The sequence below is a fragment of the Talpa occidentalis genome, unplaced genomic scaffold (genome assembly GCF_014898055.3).
Source record: "Talpa occidentalis isolate TD23 unplaced genomic scaffold, MPIMG_talOcc4v2.1 talOcc4.12, whole genome shotgun sequence".
In the NCBI taxonomy this organism is placed as follows: Eukaryota; Metazoa; Chordata; class Mammalia; order Eulipotyphla; family Talpidae; genus Talpa; species Talpa occidentalis.
Window position 1 is genome coordinate 86652840 of NW_023601212.1, and position 20853 is coordinate 86673692.

At 56.2% G+C, this 20853-nt stretch overlaps 2 protein-coding genes across 5 annotated transcripts; both read left to right on the forward strand.

Annotated features, from left to right (window-relative positions):
* The first annotated feature begins 167 nt into the window (after positions 1-167).
* On the forward strand, positions 168-8131 carry SPNS1 (SPNS lysolipid transporter 1, lysophospholipid). 4 transcript variants are annotated; one of them, XM_037507377.2, is made up of 13 exons: positions 168-253; positions 487-778; positions 873-938; positions 2840-2976; positions 4081-4232; positions 4331-4397; positions 5185-5330; positions 5628-5783; positions 6097-6286; positions 6629-6694; positions 6943-7041; positions 7345-7516; positions 7795-8131. In XM_037507377.2, the coding sequence occupies exons 2-13, from the start codon at positions 538-540 to the stop codon at positions 7887-7889; spliced, it is 1587 nt and encodes a 528-aa protein (XP_037363274.1). In that variant the 5' UTR covers positions 168-253; positions 487-537; the 3' UTR covers positions 7890-8131. The 4 variants fall into 4 exon arrangements, with proteins under 4 accessions (XP_037363274.1, XP_037363275.1, XP_054549752.1 ...); XM_037507378.2 differs by having other exon boundaries at positions 181-253; positions 574-778; XM_054693777.1 differs by lacking the exon at positions 168-253 and adding an exon at positions 284-486 and having other exon boundaries at positions 570-778.
* A 583-nt stretch (positions 8132-8714) lies between these two features.
* LAT (linker for activation of T cells) lies at positions 8715-12701 on the forward strand. The gene is given in 12 exon segments (XM_037504550.2): positions 8715-9121; positions 9305-9332; positions 9434-9465; positions 9705-9792; positions 9936-10000; positions 10082-10170; positions 10173-10249; positions 10325-10419; positions 11777-11839; positions 12039-12101; positions 12194-12280; positions 12436-12701. Coding segments are annotated over 11 exon segments (783 nt in total). The 5' UTR covers positions 8715-9018; the 3' UTR covers positions 12274-12280; positions 12436-12701.
* The last annotated feature ends 8152 nt before the right edge of the window (positions 12702-20853 follow it).

Here is a 20853-nt window from a genome sequence, read left to right on the forward strand (position 1 = left end):
CGCGCTGGTCCGGGTTACTCAGCGACCGGCCGCCGGTCACGTGATGGGGGAGCAGGCGGAGGAGCCCAAGGGGCGGGCTCGGCCGGGCGCCGCGGCTTCCGTACCCGGGCGCGGGTCACGTGTGGAGGGCTTGTGGGCCCAGGCGCCCACCGCCCGGCTCCAGCGTCACATGACCGGCCCCAAGCCAACATGGCGGCGGCCGTGGTGCAGCGCCGGGGCTGAGCGACAGCCAGTGTAGTGGCTTCTACCCGGGGTGAGGGGCGGCCTTAACCTGGGGCGGGGGCGCAGGGCGGTTCGGGCCCTCCTCAACCCGCAGCTCCCCGACATCACCCGAATTCCCCACCGCAGGACGGGGAGGCGTGACGGGGCCCGGGTTTCATCCCAGCCGTGCTCTGTGCTCGGGGGCAAGCTCCTTCCCGTGTCTGGGCGCACCGCCCTCGCCTGGGTTCCCTCCATCCTCGTTTCTCCAGCCTCCTCCCCTCGCAGGTGGGATCGTCGGTGGGACCGCAGCGCGGGCGGGCGCGGTCCCCGGGGACCATGGCCGGGTCCGACACCGCGCCCTTCCTCAGCCAGGCGGATGACACGGACGACGGGCCGGTGCCTGGCACCCCAGGGTTGCCGGGGATCATGGGGAAACCGAAGTCCGAGGATCCGGAGATCCCGGACCGGGAGGGGCTGCAGCGCATCACGGGCTTGTCCGCGAGCCGTTCCGCTCTCATAGTGGCTGTGCTGTGCTACATCAACCTCCTCAACTACATGGACCGCTTCACCGTGGCTGGTACCGACTTCTGGGAAGAAGACGCGGGGAAGGGAGCGGGGTCCCGGGGGTGGAGCTTCGTTGAGGAGCGCACCCTGAATCTTCTCCTTCCCAGGTGTCCTTCCGGACATCGAGCAGTTCTTTGGCATCGGAGATAGTAGCTCCGGCCTCATCCAGACCGGTGAGTAGGGGCCCTTCCAGGCACACAGCAGCCCTTCTTCCCTTTCTAGTCGCGGGCCGCCTGCTGGAGTGTCTGGGGCGTCCCAAATGATCTAGCAGCTGCAGCGAGGGGAGCAAAAGACTGATTCCACTCTGGGGCAGCCGTGTTCAGTTGGGATAGCAAATTTAAAGGGGAGTTGCTTTAGTGTAATGGTTAAGACAGGCCTGGTTTGAAGTCTCAGTTTTCCACGTACGCAATGTGTGATGGTGGGCACGACCCTCCGCCTCTCTAAGCCCATTTCTTTGTCGATGAGACTTGAACTAGTAATAACCCAGATCACCTGGACAGTATGAGTAGGTGACATAAGGCTTGTGACATGCAGAGTGCAGTGTTGGGAACATGGTAGGAGAGGATGTCTGGAATGGGGAGAACTGCATTTCACTTGTTGAGAACATTGGATTTGTGGGAGAAGTCAAAGGAGGGCCAAATCCTCCCTCCCCTCTTTCAGTCATTTCTTGAATGTTTCTGAGCAGCCATTATGAGCACTTTCTGGAAAAGGTGTTGATAACATTTTATTTTATCTTTAAAAAAATATTTATGCATACAAGAACTGGGGTACAGGCCAGAGATGTGGGGGATGAGAGGATTCACCAGAGACAGAGTGGGGAACAGAGCAGGCGGATTGATGAGAATACACTGCTGAGGGAAGCAGCGGGCGAGTCAGGAGAGGTCTGCTTTGCTATGTGGGTAGCTACCTGGCTGGGGATTGAACTTGTGCTGCAGTGGCTGCGCATTGCTTCATAGTGCTGCATCTTTGTGCCACCATGGAGGCCCCAACATTTTATTTTTTTTTTGTGGGACCCTTGCCGGCGGCCAGGGAACCAACTGGCGCTGCAGAGGCTGCGGGCAGCCTTGCAGCCCAGCTCTCAACCGCTGCGTCACCAGGGGAGGCCCAAGGAGGCCCCAACACTTTAATGACTGTTGTGTTCCATCAGCCAAGGACTAGGTGTTCTTATTCTTAGTTTATAGAGAAAAGAGGTAGGATGACCTACATTTCATAAAGAAACAGTCTTGAAAATGAGTGACGTCTCACCCGGAGTCACACAACTTAGAGGCAAAACAAGGATTTGAAACCAGGTCTTGCAGTGTTCCTTATGCGACTTCAGGCCAAAAAGGAACTGGAGATAGTTAGGGTTGTCTGGGGGAATGAGAATGGGATCATAGGTCAAAGTCTGCAAAGCCCTAAAGAGTTGTTGAATTCGAGAAGCACTAAGACTTCATTAGCAAACCCATTTCTTCCTTTTTTCATTCAACGTGTGTTTATCGAGCATGTTTCATGCTAAGCCATGTGTTAGGTGATGGAAACATAGTCGTGGCCAGTACAGACCTTGGCTTCTGGGAGCTGGTATTCTACTCCGCATAAACTAAATGTTAAATGAAAGAAAACAGTGCAGTGAGAGAAGGGGGCTGGATGTGTGGGGGTTGTGATGGTATCTGAGCTGGAACCTGAAGAAACTAAACTCTGTTATGCTCAGGGAGCTGAGAAAATGTTCCAGATAGTGGGGACAGCAGGTCTCAGAACCCCTAAGATGGTATTGGGCTTGGCAATTGGGCTGTTGGGGTGCAGGGAAGAGAAAGTAGGGAGCATAAGGTTGGGGCGGGGGTACTGGCTCTGGTAGCTCACTATGGGCCATAGTATGCAGTTTGGGTTTTGTTCTTGGTTGGGTCGGCGGAAGTGAAGAGTCATCTGGATCATCCATTCTACAATGGCAAGTTTGAAATGCATTGAAGATGGGGCTGGACTGTCCTCTGGCAGGAAGATCTAATCGAGTTAGAATTATTCCTGCCCAATCCATTCTCCCCTGTCTCCCAGGTGGGATGATGGTGCCAGGGCTGGGCTGTGACTCTCTGCTTCCTCCTAGTGTTCATCTCCAGTTACATGGTGTTGGCACCTGTGTTTGGCTACCTGGGTGACCGGTACAATCGGAAGTACCTCATGTGCGGGGGTATTGCCTTCTGGTCCCTGGTGACACTGGGGTCATCTTACATCCCCAGAGAGGTGAGACCTCAAGCTGGCTCCTGCTTCTTCCCACCCCACCCCCGACTCAACCACTGATCTTTACTGTTGCCCCTTGGGGTCTTTACAGCCTGGGCCCGGGGAACCTGTGCATCTTATACCTGTTGCTTGCCTGAGTTGATCTGCCCACCCAGTCCTCTTCCCATCTTCCAGAATCACCTTCTAGCCATCATCCCTGTTCCCGCTGAGCACTGACTCTTTCCACTCACACGAAAACATTTCTCGACTGTGGAAAAGACCATACCTGGATGGCCTCTCCCCTGCTTCCTAGTCAGATTTCCCGCAAGGCCCCCTTGACCCGCCTCCAGTCTGGGTGAAAGAGCAGCCAGGAGAGGCTCTCACTGTGCCTGCACTTCCTCTCCCCTCTTGCCTGTTGAGCACTGCCAGCTGACCTCCCCCACCACTCCAGTGCCAAAGTCAACAGTGACCTTTTGGGTGCTAAATGTAGCTCCTACTTCCTAGTCCTGTTCTCACTAGATCTCCTGTGAGCCTCTGGCTCAGTTGACCCACTTTCTTCCGGAAATTCTCTTTGAACGTCTGTGACACCACTCCTGCTTTTCCTTCTGCCTCCCTGCCCGTTTCTTCTTTGCCCCTTTGAAATATCCTCTGTGCCTCACTCCCTGCCCTGAAACTCTGTCCTCTGTCCCAGGCACTCCAGACTCTCCTCAGGTGATTACACCTTGTCCTTAGCTTCAGGTGTCTTTGATCGACAAATGAACCCCCACCTGGGATCATTATTCAACATTGGGGTGTGTTGGGTAGGTGGGTAAGATAAAAATTAAGCACTTGCTGGTACAAGGTAATGGGGTAAACCTTATATTGTCCAAACCTCACAATAGTTGTGTGAACAGTTGTTATTATCCCCTTTTGCAGATGAGGAAACTGAGGCTCAGAGAGGTTAAGTTGCTTTTCCAAAGTCACAGCTAGTAAGTAAGTAGTGGAGCCAGGATTCAAGCTCAGGTCTGTCTGCTTCTAAAATCTAGACTTCTCCTGCCATCCCTGCCGCCTCTCCAGAGCCAGCTGGTGAGGTAGGCAGGGGGGCTGGCCGCAGGGTTGGTGCCACCCTCGCCATGTCTTATTCCTCAGCGATTCTGGCTGCTGCTCCTGACCCGGGGCCTGGTGGGAGTTGGAGAGGCCAGTTACTCCACTATCGCACCCACGCTCATTGCTGACCTCTTTGTGGCTGACCAGCGGAGCCGGATGCTCAGCGTCTTCTACTTTGCTATCCCAGTGGGCAGGTGAGCGGGCCTTGGACTTGGTGGCGAGGCAGAAGGGCCTGGTGTGGGGGACATAACTGACTGGCTGTCCCCTCTCCTTCCCTACTCCTCCTCCCCAGTGGTCTGGGTTACATTGCAGGCTCCAAAGTGAAGGATGTGGCCGGGGACTGGCACTGGGCACTGAGGGTGAGTCTGGTCATGCCCGGGGAAAGGACATCAACCTTCTCACAGGTGCTCTTGTTACCCTTAGACACCCCGCTTTTAGTCAGCACGCACTCTTCCAAACCTGCAGCTTTACTGCTCTCCCCTCAAAGTTATGTGCTAGACAGAACGTAAAGGTAACAGAAACCTAGTGCAAAACTAAGCCCCCAGATGGTACTGTATTGGTTCTCAAAATGGGAAGTTTCTAGTGAGCTCCAGGTAGAGCTGGATCCAGGGCTTTCACACTGTCACAGGAATTTGATCATTCTTTCCTCAATTCTACTTTCCTTTGTGTTAACTTCATTCTCAAGCAAGTGAAAGCTTCAGACATTTTCTGTTAAAAAACATTGGCATCCTGGCTCCTTGAGCAATAGGTCTGAATGATGTGTTAATGATTAGATGGACGAGGATCACATGCCTACCACGGATTTAGTCACAGGCTGAGGAGGTTAGCTCTGCTCTCTTGGCCAAGTCTGGGTTACAAGCCCTCCCCTATTTGAATCACATGGATTGAGAGAAGTGGACGGAATGGTTTCCTGAAAGAAACTTAGGGTGCTGTTACCAAAGAGGTAGCAGTTTGGCTTAACAAATGGGGGCCCCAAGTGATGGTTGCCCCTCTCCAAGACTGCAGGTTCAGCTTCCTTGAGCAGGCCCTTACCTGGCTGTGTGATCTCTTAGACCTGAGTTGCCTTTACCACCCTCACTTTCTCCTAGCCCTATGGGTTGGGTGTGTCCCTGCTTCTGCCTGTCCTGAAATCCACTCTTTCCCCAGGTAACACCAGGTCTGGGAGTGGTGGCTGTTCTGTTGCTGTTCTTGGTAGTACGGGAGCCCCCAAGGGGAGCTGTGGAGCGCCACTCAGACTCTCCACCGCTGACCCCCACCTCGTGGTGGGCAGATCTGAGGGCTCTGGCTAGAAAGTAAGTTTAGTTCCATCATAACCCTATCTGTGAGGCTCATAGTGAAGACCTGATATCTAGGTTCAGATTTTTAAGTGGGTCTGGTCTTTGCCTTCCCACCTGCTAAACCTACCTCAGGCCAGGAATTCAGCTGTGACTGCTCCCTGGTGACTTCTGACTGAATTACAGGCCCAAGTCCTGGGACCCAAGACAGTCCCTTTATCCAGTGCCCTGACCTTATAAAATAAGCCAACAAGGGATGTCCCCTCCCCTGACACTCAGGGGAGTCTGACATCCTTCCTTTTAACTGTCCAACAGTCCTAGTTTCATCCTGTCTTCCCTTGGCTTCACTGCGGTAGCCTTTGTCACGGGCTCCCTGGCTCTTTGGGCTCCTGCATTCTTGCTGCGTTCCCGTGTGGTCTTGGGGGAGACCCCGCCATGCCTTCCTGGAGACTCCTGTTCTTCCTCTGACAGGTGCTTGGAAGGGGTGGGACTGGGTGGCCTGCTGGTGGCAAGGGATTGGAGCGGAGACACAGTGATTCAACTCAGGCAAGAAGAGTTTGAATTTCGAGAAATACTTCCTCTCCCAGAGTCTCACTCCTGGTCTGAGAAATAGAAATAAGACAGTGCCTTCTCTTGGAGCTTTGTGAACCATGGCGTGCTGTGTCTGGATAGGCCTGCGTTATGAGGGTGGCTGGGATGAACCATCTTTCTCTCCAGGCCTTCGGGACAAGGCTTGGGGGCTTTGCAGGCACAGTGACTAGTCCCTTCACCCCTCCTCCCTCAGCCTCATCTTCGGCCTCATCACCTGCCTGACGGGGGTCCTAGGAGTGGGCCTGGGCGTGGAGATCAGTCGCCGCCTCCGCCGCTCCAACCCCCGGGCTGACCCACTGGTCTGCGCTGCTGGCCTCCTAGGCTCCGCACCTTTCCTCTTCCTGGCCCTCGCCTGTGCTCGTGGTAGCATCGTGGCCACCTATGTGAGTAGCTGGCGGGTTGAGGAGGGTGTTCTGGCTCCAGAGTGGAGTAAAGGTACCGGGGGGCAGGACTGGGATCAGCCAGCGTTGTGATTTGGAGCCAACTCTGGGACAGGAATACCCAGTTTGGAATCTCATCTCTGTCCTTTCCCAACTGTGTGACATTAGGCAAGTGACTGAACTGTTCTGTGCTGTTTTATCATCTGTAAAATGGGAATCATAATATTGGCCATTTCATCGAGGTGTCGTGTGGATTGAGGGAGTTACTAGGTAGGCCTGGCCTGTGGGAAATGCTCACCTTTGCTCTTGTGATGAGAGCAACAGGCCTGGCCCCCCTTTCCTCAGATTTTCATCTTTATTGGCGAGACCTTGCTGTCCATGAACTGGGCCATTGTGGCTGACATTCTGCTGGTGAGTAGGGGGACTGCTCCAGGGCTAGCCCAGAGGCGGATGGGGGCAGGAGGCCTCCCTTGCTTTGCCGTTGAATGATAGCCCTTACCCCTTCCTCAAAACCCAGCCCAGACTGACTTCAGAGTCTTGTCATGGGCCTGTGGTCCTGTCTTGCCCTGCCCCCCAGTCCCACTTCTGCAGTGGGGTCCACCTCTGACCTTAGCCTTGGCCCTGTCCTCACCCTCTGCCTCCTGCCTCTTCTCCCCCAGTATGTGGTGATCCCCACTCGTCGCTCCACTGCTGAGGCCTTCCAGATTGTGCTGTCCCACCTGTTGGGTGATGCTGGGAGCCCCTACCTCATCGGCCTGGTAAGCACTACCCCTTGACTAGGCCAGGGGTGGGATCAGGGGGTTCTGCATGCCCAATACAGGCCAGTGGCCAGGGTCTGAGCCTGAGCAGAACTGGAAGGTCTGGCCCCAGTTAGACATCTACGTCCTCTGTGCCAGAGGACCTTGGCCTTGGCGTCTCAGCTGGACTAGAAGGAGGTCTTTGCAGATCTCAACAGTGAAGGCACGGACCTCACATTGGCGGTACTGGCGTTTTTTAATTTTTCTGGAGGGTGGGTCTACTCTGCCTGACTTTGTCCTGCCTCCTCCCTGCCCTCCCTGCAGATCTCCGATCGCCTTCGCCGGAGCTGGCCCCCCTCCTTCTTGTCTGAGTTCCGGGCATTGCAGTTCTCACTCATGCTCTGCGCCTTCGTTGGGGCACTGGGCGGCGCGGCCTTCCTGGGCACCGCCATCGTCATTGAGGACGACCGCCGGCGGGCCCAGCTGCATGTACAGGGTCAGTTGGGCCTTATGTTGGTCTGCCCACAGCTCCTTGCCCCACTTCATGATGCCTCTGCTGGACCCCATCTGCCTTTCCCGGGCCTGTGTACCTGACCCGTCTCAGTCCCCAGCTTACCCTCGTCTGCTTCAGGTCTTCCTGTCTGAAAAGCTGGTGCTCCTGTGTGTCCACAGCTCAGCCTCTGCTGCCTGTCCGTTTCCCGTTGCCTGTTTGTCGCCTTCCTGCCCTCACATCTGTCTGTGCACCCAGCCTGGTTCTGACCCCTCCCCCTACAGGTCTGCTGCATGAGGCAAGGCCGGCAGATGACCGGATTGTGGTGCCCCAGCGAGGCCGCTCCACCAGGGTCCCTGTGTCCAGTGTGCTCATCTGAGAGGCCCTCTTCACCTGTCTGCACACCCACCATAGCTGACTCTGGGTTGACCCCGGTGGGTGCTGGGCCCAAACCCCCAGCCTGGCCCCACTTCTAGGAGGACCACTGGGCTGTGTTCCAGCTCCCAAACACTACACGGGCAACCAAGCGCGCAGGAAGCGGGGATCCACGAGGGGGCTCCTCCCCCGGAGCAGCCCCAGGGGCTCGGTGCTATTTGTAACTAAATAAAATTTGTAGCCAGACCCCAAGAGCCTGCTTGAGTCTCTTTGCATGCTAATGACTTCCGACCCCTGGACTGCAGGGGAGAGCTCCTCTCAGCACCAGGGTTCCCTGGGGATGGTTGGGTCACTTCTGTAGGGCCTTGGTAAAATCCCTGCCCTCTGGGCTGGGCGAACCAGAGTGGAGTGAGCTGGCTCGGTGTGACTGTGAGTCACACGTGTTTCCTGGGAGCCAGCCCCCCTCAGCCGGACAGGCCAGCCAGGGTGAGGTGGGGGAAGGCACTGCCCTGGGCTCCTTGGAATTCCTGTGTTGGGGCCTCCTTGCTGCCTCTTCGGACCCACAGATGTGACTGGCTTTCTGGCTGCTGGTTGGCCTGGGGTGTCCTTCCTCTTATCTGGATAGGATTGCCCCTGGTCCTAGAGGCCAGCATGTCCTTGGGGGGGCCTGAGGTACCGTCTCAGGTCTCCTCTCCCTCCCCACTGGCTGGGTGGGGGTGGGAAGGGGGCGGGTGCAGCAGCCTGAGGAGCCCGATGATTTCCTGCCCTCACCCGGCGCTCACCACAGCTTCCTGCCACAGGCGGGCAGGCGCTGAGGAGAGGCAGGCGTCTAGCCCAGGGGCAGGTAGGGCTGGGGCGCAGGGCCCGAGCAGGGGTGGCTGGTGCCCCAGACTCCAGCCTGGGCCCTGCCCAGATCGCCCAGGGATAAAGGTCATCCAGAACCCACGCTGGCCCCCATTTAGCCCTGTAAGGGGAGGGGACCCAGGGAGCCCCCCAGGAGGGCATAGCACCAACACCAGCTGGTGTCCGCTTGGACCTTATACCCCTGCTGGCCCAGCCCTCGCCCTGCTGCAGCTCTGGGCTAGAGGGGCAAGCGGCTAGCAGCCAGGCCTGGTCCCAGCCCTCCGCTGCCGATGGAGGCGGCCACCCTGCTCTCCTACGAGCTGGGCCTCCTGCTGCTGCCGCTCCTGGCCGTGTTGCTGATGGCACTGTGTGTGCGCTGCCGAGACCTGCCAGGTGAGCTGGGGGGATCACCAGAAGCTGGACACGCTGAGCAGCCTCCTCACCGCCTTCCCCAACCCCTTAGTCCGTCTAGAACCGTCCCTAATTCTGTCCTGCAAACGGACACACAGTGCCCAGACTCCATCCCCGTCTCCTTCCGTCACCCGCACTCCTGTTTCATGGGCCCTCTCTCCCCAGGCTCCTACGACAGCGCTACCTCGGATAGGTAAGTCTGCTCCCCCAGCCCCGGCCTCTCCCTCAACCTCTCGCCTGGGCTGGGTTGGAGCCTTTCCTGGCCCCCCACCCAAGCTGTGTCTCTCCTGCCAGTTTGACTACAGGTGGCTTGATAAAACCATCTGGTGAGTACATGGAGGGACCCCCATTGGGGGTAGGGGCTGCCTTGTTGAGACAGCGTGTGCCTTTGCTCAGTGTCTCCCTTTCTGACTTCCCACATGGCTGTGGCCTGAGCTGGGGGTGGGGAGAGAAATGGGTGCCTCCTGGGCACGGGGGTTGAGGGGATTCATCTGCCTTTGAGGGTTAGGTGGAGGTAGGGGTGTGTGTCTGGAGCTGCTCCTTCAGGTTGGTCCTGTGTCCTCAGCCACGCTCAGCCCCTGGCTACCAGTCACTTCCTACCCGCCTGTTACCTCCTATCCACCCCTGAGCCAGCCAGACCTGCTTCCCATCCCGTGAGTAGCCCTTTTGTCCCTCGCCCTCCAAGTCCTACTCTTTACTCCCTCACCTCCTTGTATCGGGGGCTTCTTTCCCTGTTGTAATCCCCCCTGGCCCCAGAACTCAGTCCTAGGAATGACCTTTGACCCCTGACTCCCAGGAGATCCCCGCAGCCCTCTGGGAGCTCCCACCGCATGCCAGCCCCCCGGCAGGACTCAGATGGTGGTAAGCAGGGAGTGGGAGCCAGGCTGCTAGTGAGGATGGGCCCCGCCTGAGCTGACCCAGTCTCCCCTTCTCTCTCCCCAGCCAACAGTGTGGCGAGCTACGAGAACCAGGGTGCGTCCAGGCCCCGGGGTGCTGGGGGAGGGGAGGGCTGGGGCCTGACCCGCTGTGCTGACCCTGGTGTTGTTGCCCAGGGCCAGTCTGTGAGGACAAGGATGAAGATGAGGAGGATGAGCACAACGAGGGCTACTTGTGAGTAGCCAGGCAGGAGGTGGGACGTGGCTGGGGCCCGGGTGTCTGGCTCACCCATTCTTGACCCCCCCTCAGGGTGGTGCTTCCTGACAATACCCCTGCCACAGTCAGCGCCGTCCCGCCAGCTCCTGGGCCCAACAACACCGGCCTCCGCGACAGCAACTTCTCCAGTGAGTCCCGCTTCTGACCCCACCCCCGCTCTGCTGCACCCCCCCTTCCCCCTGGCATTATTGCTTTGAGGTCGCCTGTCCCTCTTCTCTTTCTAGAATCCTGTCCTTCAGATTCCCATCCTTCCTGCTCTGATCTGCTGTTCTTACGTTTTCTCTCCTCTTTTCTTTGTCCCTTTTCTTTGTGTGAGGTTGCCTCGACTCTTTTCCTCCCACCCGTGCACTGAAATGTCCTCTCTCCTATCCTATCCCCAAATGCCTTCTTGGTCTGGGGGGGGGGCCTTTCTCATCGCCTCCTGTTTGCATTTCATGCAGCGTAGCCAGGGCACCTCAAAGGATGTCGCTCATAGGCTGTCTTTTAAAAAGCCTGGGGCAAATTTTCTTCTTCCTGCATTGTCTCAGCTTCCTGTGAGCTGCTTTCCTCCCTGTTTGGCCTCATCCTTCCTCATAGAGGCATCGCAGGGCCTGGAGAGCCTCTGTTTTCCGTTGCTCTCCTCTGCGCACTTGCCTGGGCCGGCGCTTGCGCGCCTGGCCTCATTTGCCATCTGGTTTCCCGCTCACCACCTCTGGCCCGACCTCCAGGTGGTCTGTCTGTTGCTTCTTTTCATCCCCTCCCTCGCTCTTTCAACATGGTGACCAGGCCGCAGCTGGGCTGGGGCTCGGCACACACACCTAAGGAGCCAGAGTTGAGAAAGGAGCCCTCGTTTATGGAGGGCTGACGATACCCCCCTTAGAGTTTGACAAACATTAACGTGTGAGAGCTCGCAACCCGCAGGTGTCTGCCTGTCCCTTCCCTCCTCACCTCAGTTGTCCCGTCGGCGCAATGGCAGACGTACGCCTGGCAGCGCTTGGGCAGGACAGGCACAGCTGTACTAGCCCCTGCTTTAATCCTCGCAACCCCCGTGAGGTGGTTGGTCCTCACCCTGTTTCACAGTGGAGAAAACCGAGCGAGGCAGCTTGTCAGAGGTGGCGGGTTAGTGAGGGCTGCAGCTAGGTTGGCGGCCGGGTGGCCGGGCTCCAGAGCCTGCCTTGCCCGCGTCTTCGTGGAGAAACAAGTGGCACCCCCCGCCCCTGTCACTCAGCTCCCGCCAACCTGGGCCACGCTGGGCTCTGCTCTTTCTGCTCCTACTTTCCCACTGGCGTCCCTGTCACTTTGCCCTTTGCCCTTGCCCAGGCCACCCACACTGCAGTCTGGGCACCTGCTCTGCCTCCCTGTGGGGCCAGCTGACCGTGGACACGACCTCTGGGCGTCTGTGCAGACACTCAGGCTGGTTATGTCAGTGGTGGTGGGGCTCTGGGGCTCCACCTGAGGGTGCTGGGTAACCATGCTGGGCTCTCTGGTTTCCCAATTCTCCAGCAGTGGAGTCAGGAGAAGATTATGTGAACGTTCAAGAGAGTGAGGAGAGTGGCAATGCGTCTCTGGGTGAGTGGCTGGTGCCCCCCTGGTGTCTCTGAGTGCCCACCCTCCCTTCCTCACCCTCAGCCTCCACTCCTGCTCTCAGTTGGGAGCCCACACCCCTTTCGGGGCTCCCTTGCCCTCTGGTGTCCTCCTGCTCTCTCACCCTGAGGTGGCCTGCCCCCCTTTCTGTCTGGCCATCCCTCTTTCTGACTTGTCCCCACAGATGGGAGCCGGGAGTATGTGAATGTGTCTGAGGAGCTACAGCCCCCAGCGAGGACTGAGCGTGGTGTGTACCTGGTGCAGGGGGAGCATGGCTGGGTGAGTGGCCTGTTGGCAGTGATCAGTGATCTAAAGACCAGCCCCCCTCTCCCCTCATAGCCACCAAGAATTCCCAGGAGCTGGAGGATGAGGAGGAAGAGGAACTTCCAGACTATGAGAACCTGCAGGAGCTAAACTGAGGGCCTGGTAAGAGGCCTGACCAGCCCAGCCTTGTCCTGGGCCTGTGGGCTCTTAACCCTCCCTCCCCACTGTCTCAGCCCTACCCTCTCTGACTCTGGGGTCTCCTATTGTCCACCTGATCCCATAGTCCCTTCTTCTCTCCCCACCCTGCTGTGTTTCAGTGCAAGGCCAAGCCTGACCTGGAACCAGCCTCGCCTGAGAGAGCTAAGCCGGAAGCCATGTAATGGCTCTGCTCCACGTGGCACCCGTCCTGGCCTTAGCCTGACAACAGCCTGAGAATTTCCCCTAACTTATTTTCACTTTGGGGTACAGTCAGTGTTCCCCCAACACTGCACCTTCTGATGCAGCCTGAGAATGAACTACTCTGACCCCAGCCCTACTCTGTTAGAATAAAGGCTGGTGTGGTCTGTAAGTGCTCTTGCCTTGGGGAGGGGGCCTTTGGGCCGGAGTCAGGGTGGGGTGGGCTGTCCTGAGGGCCTGTGTGTCTGTGGGTCTCCATCCCCCACAGGGGCCCCTGCTCCAGGTGCTGCGCGTGTGACTGAAGGGTGGCTGGCACGTGGCACATCTGAGCCAGGCCGGTGCTTCTGGGACTCAGCTGTATCTCCCCACGAGACAGTGCAGGCCGACTGTGATGAGGGGAGAGCAGGGCGTGGGGGAGCACAGGGTGGGGAGTGGATATCTGGGGCAAGGCCTTTGCCCTTCAGTTTCTCAATCTTTAAAACAAGGGGGTGGGCTTGATGACCTCAAAGGACTTTTTGTGGCTCTCGATAAAACCAAACTTAAAAATCGTCTAAGCATCCAAAAAGTGAATGTGCAGCTCCGAACTCTTCCAAGTCCCATGTGTGGACGGCTCCCCTGGAGGTCTTCCTACAAGGCAGGTGTGACTTGGTGGGCCTGGGGTGGGGCCTGGGATCTGCATTTTAGAGGTGCACCCAGATGACACCGACCCTGCTGTCTCATGAAGTGCACGCTGAGTAGTCAGGCCTGGTGGGTGCCCTGTCAGCATGGGGCCTTGCCTGGGCCAGTGAGGCTGGCTGGGGATCGGGTGGGAAGTGTCGGGGAACAGAAGCTCTTTGTTCACGGCGGTGGCTTGCCTGGAAGGATGTGCCCACGTACCCTGGAGCCCCCACTTGGAGAGCCTGCTGGAGAATGTCGCCAGCAAAGAGGGGAGTGTGGCCTGGAGATGGGAAGGCTACCTTCTTGATGCCAGAACTCCTGGAGCCAGTCATCCCGAAACGGACCCCCCTCAGCTTCCCATTTACATGGCCAATAAATTCCCATTTTCCTTCAATCAACTTGTCTTGGGGTTTCTGTCACACACAACCAGCGCAGTCCTGACTGACACCCCAAGTGGTTGGTGTCCCTTATGTGGCGTCCCAGACGTGATGGGAGCGGCTCCTCTTCCTGGAGCTGCTGCCGCATTTCCATCCTCACCTCACTTAGCCGTGGGCACGCCCCTGTGGTCGACTGGCCCCATTTCGCAGATGAGAGAACACAGCTCAGGAAGAAACGGTTTGCCCAAAGGCCCACAATCCGAGGCAAATCTGGAATTAGCTCTGTGGCTGTCGGCCTCCACACGCTGCCGCAGCATTCCCCCTGTGGCGGGAGGCCCGGCTGGAGAAGTGGAGAGGGAGGTTGGGACAGTGCCCGACAGGCTGGGTGCCAACAGGTGGGGTTTAATCACTTTATTTGAAGGAAATAGATATAAGCAGAGGCCTGGGCTGAGGCGCAGAGAGTGGTTTAACAGCAAGAATAATCTAGCAAGATCAGTACAGCTGAAGATGGCGTGGCCTTTTACTCAGCAAGCGTGTGGGTATAAAGCCTGACGAGTCCAGCACACGGGCAAGGAGGTGGCACGGGAAGGCTCGGGTTAGCGTTCAACGGCCCATGGCTGGGAGCCACAGACGGGTCACCAGGACAACGGGACACAGGATCCCAGCCACACCTCGGCTGCCCGCCAGCGCGTAGAAGTGAGTGGCCTGAAGCTACACCTGCCAGCACGGATAAGCACTACTCAGAAGTGGAGCGAGAAAAGGAACACAAGGTGCTTTATTTATATAAAGTTTAAAATATAAAAAAAATGGGGAATACAAATGTATGTAAGGGTCTCAAGAGAGTGGTAATCGCAGGGCAGAGGGTGAAATATCGGGAAGGAGCTCAGGAAGGCCTCAGTGACATGTGTAACATCTTATTCTTCAGCAGGGTACAAAAGTGTTTGATATGGGATTCTTCAACGTACTTGCAATTTTGAAGGCCCTTGTAACAAGAAGAGAGACCAAGGAGGGAATGGCGGGGGCAGGAGGACAGGTAAACAGGAGGCCGAGTCGCTTGTCTGTCTGTGCCAAGTGGGTGAATTACATTTGGTGATCTAGATCTTAGCAACAGCACATGCAAAGGCCCTGAGGTGGGAAACAGTGAGGAGGCTGTTGGCATCAGGCAGGTGAGAAATGGCGGCAGGCTGGTTGGAGAAGTGGATGGGGCTAGGTGGACAAATGAAATGTTTGGACGGCAGAGTCAGGAGACAAGGTGATGGGCTGGCCGTGAGCCGTGGGGCCATGAGCTGTGGGGAAGGGGCATTCTCTGAGCCACTGAGCAACTTCCCATTTGGGTTTCGTGGACCAAGTAAGAGGATGAGGCTTTGCTTCCTTCGGTGAGTGAGCCAGGACGAGGAAGGGGAGGGGGCATAGGGGAAGGGGGAACAGACAGAAAGAGGCAATTCAATGAGGCCTATGGGCCTGGGAATGGGGCTTCTTAGCACAACCGTTTCATTGGAAACTGGGGAGCAGAAATTGATTTTTTCTTGAAATCTGTTGAAGGAAAGATGGATTTACTGCTGAGTGAGGACATCTGAACATTTTCTGGAGTTGCAAGAGGAGACATCTGGGTGATTAGAGGTCAAGGCTCTCTGGATTTGGGTCCTTTCAGAAGCAATCCTTGAAAGCAGGATCCTAGTGCCCGTAGTTTATTTGGGAGGTGGTCCCAGAAAAACACTGGTTGGGGGGGTGGGAGTGGGGAAGTGAGACAAAGAGAGATCAGGCAACAAAGGGGGTGTTCTGAAGCTGGTCACCTCTGCAACAGGTGGGGCATAGACAGCACCCTGGGGCCCAGCCTAGGCCATCCTGCCTGGGGGGGCAGCTGGGGTATTTATCCATACCACCTGAAGGGCACGCGTGCATGCTGGGTGCTGTTATTCTCCAGAATTTCTGGCCTGCTACTCATAAGGGCACCGTGAGTCTGGTAGCCAGACAAGCCCTTGTTATAGAGCAACCCCGATATTAAACGGGTTCCTGGCTGTGGGTCCTCACCCGCGCGCTTTAAAGGGACTTATGAATACTCTACTACAGACACACACAAAAGGGTTAATAAAAGGTTTATTTACAAGAGGAAAGGAAATAAGGAAAATGTACAACTCAGGGAGAAAATAGGGAAATAAAGTCTTTAATGCGTCCTACCCGATCCGACGACCTGGAAACCCAAAGTCACTCCCAGAGCTGGCCGGAGGCTCCGCGCTGGCCGAGCGCCCCAAAATGGAGAGAGCCCCCAAAGCCCACGTGTCTGCCTTTTGTATCCACCTGGCTGCTTAACCCCACCCTCAGGTCCCAGCCACCTTCCCTTTTGTGGTGATGGGATTTGGAGTTCCCAGTGTCTTTGGCTTTGACCTGGGGTGGGGGTGGAGTCCACAAAGCCTGTATGGAATTAGCTTTGGGACCGCCTTTTCCCCCTAACACCCTGAGCAAAGGCAGCCAGGTGCCCGCAGCTGGGACAGGCAGTGCTGCTGCAGTGGAGAGAGGGGCTGGGGAGGGGCGCTGGAGGGAGGGCTGCACAGGACTACTGTAAGAGCTCGGTCTCTTTGTGGTATTCAGTGTGATTTTTGTCAAACAGCACTGTGTGGTCCGTGAGTGCTGGGAGAATTCTGGGGTCAGGAGAGTTTGGGGAAAGCAGTTTTCACTAAGAGCCCCCTGAAGAGTTGAGATGGGCGTTATTAAGTCAATGGCTCTGAGAGATCCTGTGATAAATAACTTTCCTCCTTTGCCCATCCTATAGTTCCCAAACACACTTGACTTTATTTATTTTAAAAGATTTATTTATTCATGCATACAAGAACCAGGGTACAGGCCAGATGTGTGGGGGGTAAGAGGATTCACCAGAGACAGAGTGGGGCACAGAGCAGGCAGAATGACTGAAATGCACTGCTGAGGGGAGCAGCAGGCAAGACAGGAGAGGTCTGCTGTGCCATGTGAGTATCTCCCCCACTGGCCTGGATCGAACAGCGCTGCTGACAGCTTCACAGCGCTGCGCTCAACCACCTGCGCCACCAGGGAGGCCCTACACTTGACTTTAAAAAACACTATTACTGGCATTTTTGCAGAACACTTTCTCACACCTAGAGAAGACATCTCGTTTCGCCATGCCAGCATCCACACTCAGTCCTCCTTCTTCCATGATGCCATCAGATTTCCTTTTGGAAAAGTGTAGGTAGCTCAGACAGCCCTACAGCTAAGTGCACACCTGACTCAGGATTGGCCAATCAGTATAGCCTCCTCCCCGGCCATCTGACTGGTCGATTATGGCACGTGACCCCATCAAGCCAATCAGTCACATTCCTGAGTTTCTTTGGGACTAACAGGGAAAGAAGCTTTTTAGCCATCGGGCACACAGGTCCTGAGCTGCTGAGAAAGACGTGGTGATTTCTCACTCTTCGGCTCAGAGAGAGCCTGCCTGAGCTCGAGAGCATCACTGAGGAAAGCAAAGTACACAGAAATGGAAATAGAGAAACTGAGTCCCGAAAGCCTGTGCAAGCACCCAGATCAGTGCCTGGGGCGATGACTCCTTGATGAGTTAATTTTTTTTTTTTTTAAAGTTTAGGTCAGTTTGAACCAAGCTTTTTGTCGCATGCAGCAAAAAGATTGTTGGTGAATAATCAATAATCATGGCTGCTCTCATTTCCACCAAAGCCCCAACTACATTCAGGCCAGCCCGGGCTGGTGAGGAGCCCTTGGTAACCAATGTGAGAAACTTCCAGACTCACCTTTCCCTCGCCCTACAACTCTTCTAAGTGCCCATGAAGACACCCACCTGGGGCCTCCCCCCGTGGCGCAGCTGTTGAGCGCTGGGTTGCGAAAGCTGCGCAGCTTCTGCAGCGCTGGTTCGATCCCCGGCTGCTCCCCGGCCACCGGAGGAGGGTCCCACATGGCGCGCAGACCTCTCCTGCTGCCCGCTGCTCCCCTCAGCAGTGTACTTCGGTCCTTCTGCCTGCTCTGCTCCCCGCTCTGGCTCTGGTGAATTCTCTCACCTTCCGCGCTTCTGACTGTACCCAGTGCTTGTATAAATAAATAAATCAATCTTTAAAAAAAAAAAAAAAAAAAGACACCCACCTGGGCGAGCATGTGCTGGCAGGTAACCCATCCATCCCTCCACAGGGTTCTGTCCACACACCTCCCAGTGTCCCAGCTTCCGCCTTCATCCTGCAGGGAAAGCCTCCCTTCCTTTGCTCCCTGTGCTTAGTATTGCCAGTCTCGAGGCTGAAGAGTAAAGGTTCCTAAAGGGAACTGAATTTGGTGGCAAGGACACTGGGGTTCAAGTGAGGAGACGAAGTCCTAACCCTGCCACTACATTCTGGGCTTTGAAGATGTTGGACTTACATTTTAAAACCTCATTCTGGTTTTCTGGCCCCCAAAAGTTGTTCGTGAAAAGAAAAGAATAGGCTCCCTTGTTGCTGAGAAGGCTGGAAATCTTCTGGAATCAGAGGCCTAAATGTTATCAGAGCTTCTAGTTTCTCTTCCTTCCTCCTTTCTCACTGACTCCATTTCCACACGGCCTCTCCCTGTGTGACCACGCCACGGGGCTAGCAGCTCCGGGGACCTCATCCTTCCAGCTTTCCATCCTGGGGGGCAAAATGTCCCAGCATCTCCAGCAAAGCTCCTACACATCTCTAATTGCTCTGTCTTGGGGTACATGACTCCCCATGCCAGTCCCCGGGCAGGAGAACACCATATGCTGATGTAGGCCTGTGTCATATGCCTCATCTCCACCCCTAAGGGACTGGAAGCAGGAAGGCACCCAGGGGAAATTCTGGGCTGTTGCTGACAGAAAGGAGGTGACCACTGAGACGCATATACTGTGCGCTGGTTGGGTGCCAGGCTCATCACTGAGTCTCCCAGCACTCCTGTCAATGAGGTGTGAGGGGAGACAGACTCAGAGAGTTTAGGCAATTTGCTTAATGTCACAAAGCAAATTCGAAAGTTACTTATGGGGCCTCCCTGATGGCGCAGGTGGTTGAGCGCAGCGCTGTGAATCTGTCTGCAGCCTCTGCAGTGCTGGATCGATCCCCGTTGGCCATGGAGATACCCACATGGCGCAGCAGACCTCTCCTGCCTCGCCCGCTGCTCCCCTCAGCAGTGTATTTCAGTCAGTCTGCCTGTTCTGTTCCCTGCTCTGTTTTGGTGAATCCTCTCACCCTCCTGCACATCTGGCCTGTACCCTGGTTCTTATATAAATAAATAAAAATCTTAAAAAAAAAGTTACTTATGGGGTAGGGGATGGGGGGCTAAGGACAAAGGACAAAACAGAGGCAAAGCAAAAGAGAAATTCCACAGAAAGCAAACTGTGCTTTGCACGGGGAATTTTGCAAGAATTCTTGAGAATAAGGATCTCTCTTCTGGGACCGTTCAACAAGGAGGATGTGTCTGAAGCTGTAGGGCTCCACGGGAAGGGTACTGTGGAGAAAGACAGCAGCATGGAAGTGAGAAGGGCTCCTGAGAACTGGGTGAAGTCCTGGATCCATTTGCTCCTGAAACTGGATCCACCCGTGAGCTCTTCAGGTATGTAAGTTAATTAGCACCCTTCCTTCCTTGGCTCAGCTCCAGCTGCGTTTCTGTCATTTGCAAATGAAGGGGCCCTGACTCATCTAGACAGGATGCTGTGGAGCAACGACCTTCAGCAGGGCCCACCTTCAGGCGCTTGCTGTGAGGGGGTGCAGGAGCGTGTGTGAATGTGTGAGCCCTGCCTCACACTTAGCATACATTCGGTCCTGCCTGTGACCCGGACTAAGTTGTTCTCATTAGTTGTTCTCACAAGTGAGGAAACTGAGGCTTGGAGAGGTGTGGGTGGGCAGACCAAGCAGGGCACTGGTGCCCCTCCTGGTGTGGTCCAACGCTGTTCCTGCCTCTGAGTGGCTCCTTCTGGGTCCATCAAGTGCCTTCTTGGGCCTCTCTGTCCACCTCTTTCCCTGAGAGGGGTGGCAGCTGAGTCCCCATGGCTGGGCCTAAGCTGAGTCCTTGGGGATACAGGGGCTGTGTGAGCCCCAGTGAGGGATGGACACTTGGGCCATCTGTGGTGCATGAGGGCTCCCTGGAGGTCTGAGAAAGAGGAGCCTCTGGCGTCCCCCTTTGGCATCCCTCTCTGGGTGCCTGTCCTGCGCCCCCACCCCCCACCTGCGTGGGCCGCTGAGCATTTCTCACACATCCCACCTGGCTCTCACATTCACCGATTTCCTTTCTGTTTCTGGGTACCCCCCCACACCCCAACCCTGACTCTTTTGATCCTACTTGCTGCCTCGTCTTTGCCTGGGTCAGTCCCTGGGCCTCGCCCTCTTGTCTCCTGTACTGTCCGTGGGCTTCTGTTTCTCCCCCTCTGCCAGCCTCAGTCTGCGCCTTCTGGGCTTGGGAAGTTCTGTCTCTCGTTGGTCTCTTTGTCTTGTGTGTCTCTCTGTTTTGGAGTCTCTCCCTTCCTCCCGCTCTCTCATCTGTGTCTCTATCTGTGATCTCTCTTGTCCTCCGACTCCCTCCTCCTCTCCCTGCCCCTCCCTCCCCACATCCTGAGTTGTCTTTGGGGAACCGGAAATTTGAGGGATCAGAGAGATACCGGGAGGCTCAGCTGCTGCTGCCTAGAGATAATATATGGGGTGGGGGAAGCCCAGCATCCTCTGCGTCTTCCTCCTCACCCTGTCACACACAGAGACAGGCAGAGGAATCGGAGCAGCCTCTTTGGGCTCCAGTCTTGCCCTCTGGGCACTGGGGTGAAGACCCCACTTCCCGGAGCTGCCTGAGGGTTTAATCAAGCAGCCAGGCTGGAGCAGGGGCTCAGGAGGGAGGGCACACGCTGGGGTGTCTGAGAGAGAGGCTGGCTGGGGCTGCTGAGGGGTGGAGAGCAGGGTGCTCCAGGAACCGCAGGGCCCTTCCGCCCCACGGGCCCACTGCCCTTCCCTGGCTTATTCATTTAACAGGAGCTCAGCGCCTCTCAGTCTAGACCTGTGTACTAGACCCCGGTTTAATCCTGGCAACAGCCCTGTGAAGCGGGTACGGTTATTAACTTTCCTTCACCGATGGGGAAACCAGAGAAGTTGAGTAACCTGCCCAGGCCCACACAGCTCGGCACTCAGAGGATGTTGGTTGTATTGTCATTGGCCCAGTCCCGGTGGGGCAACCCATTTGAAACAGGCAGCATCAACTCACCTAAGCTTCTGGGAAACAGTCATTTTCCTCACTCGTGATTCTGGTGCTGGAGAGAGGTGCTTTTGGGTGTAGGGCCCTCGCTCACCTCCCTTTTCACCCAGACGACAGATGCAGCAGGCCCAGAGC

What these genes read in the sequence shown, in the direction of transcription:
- SPNS1 (XM_037507377.2), top strand. Translation starts at nt 538, where the DNA reads ATGGCCGGGTCCGACACCGCGCCCTTCCTCAGCCAGGCGGATGACACG. An exon ending in ACTGGCACTGGGCACTGAGG is followed by an intron (nt 4,398 to 5,184) that starts GTGAGTCTGGTC and finishes CTCTTTCCCCAG; the next exon opens with GTAACACCAGGTCTGGGAGT. An exon ending in GGCCCAGCTGCATGTACAGG is followed by an intron (nt 7,517 to 7,794) that starts GTCAGTTGGGCC and finishes CTCCCCCTACAG; the next exon opens with GTCTGCTGCATGAGGCAAGG.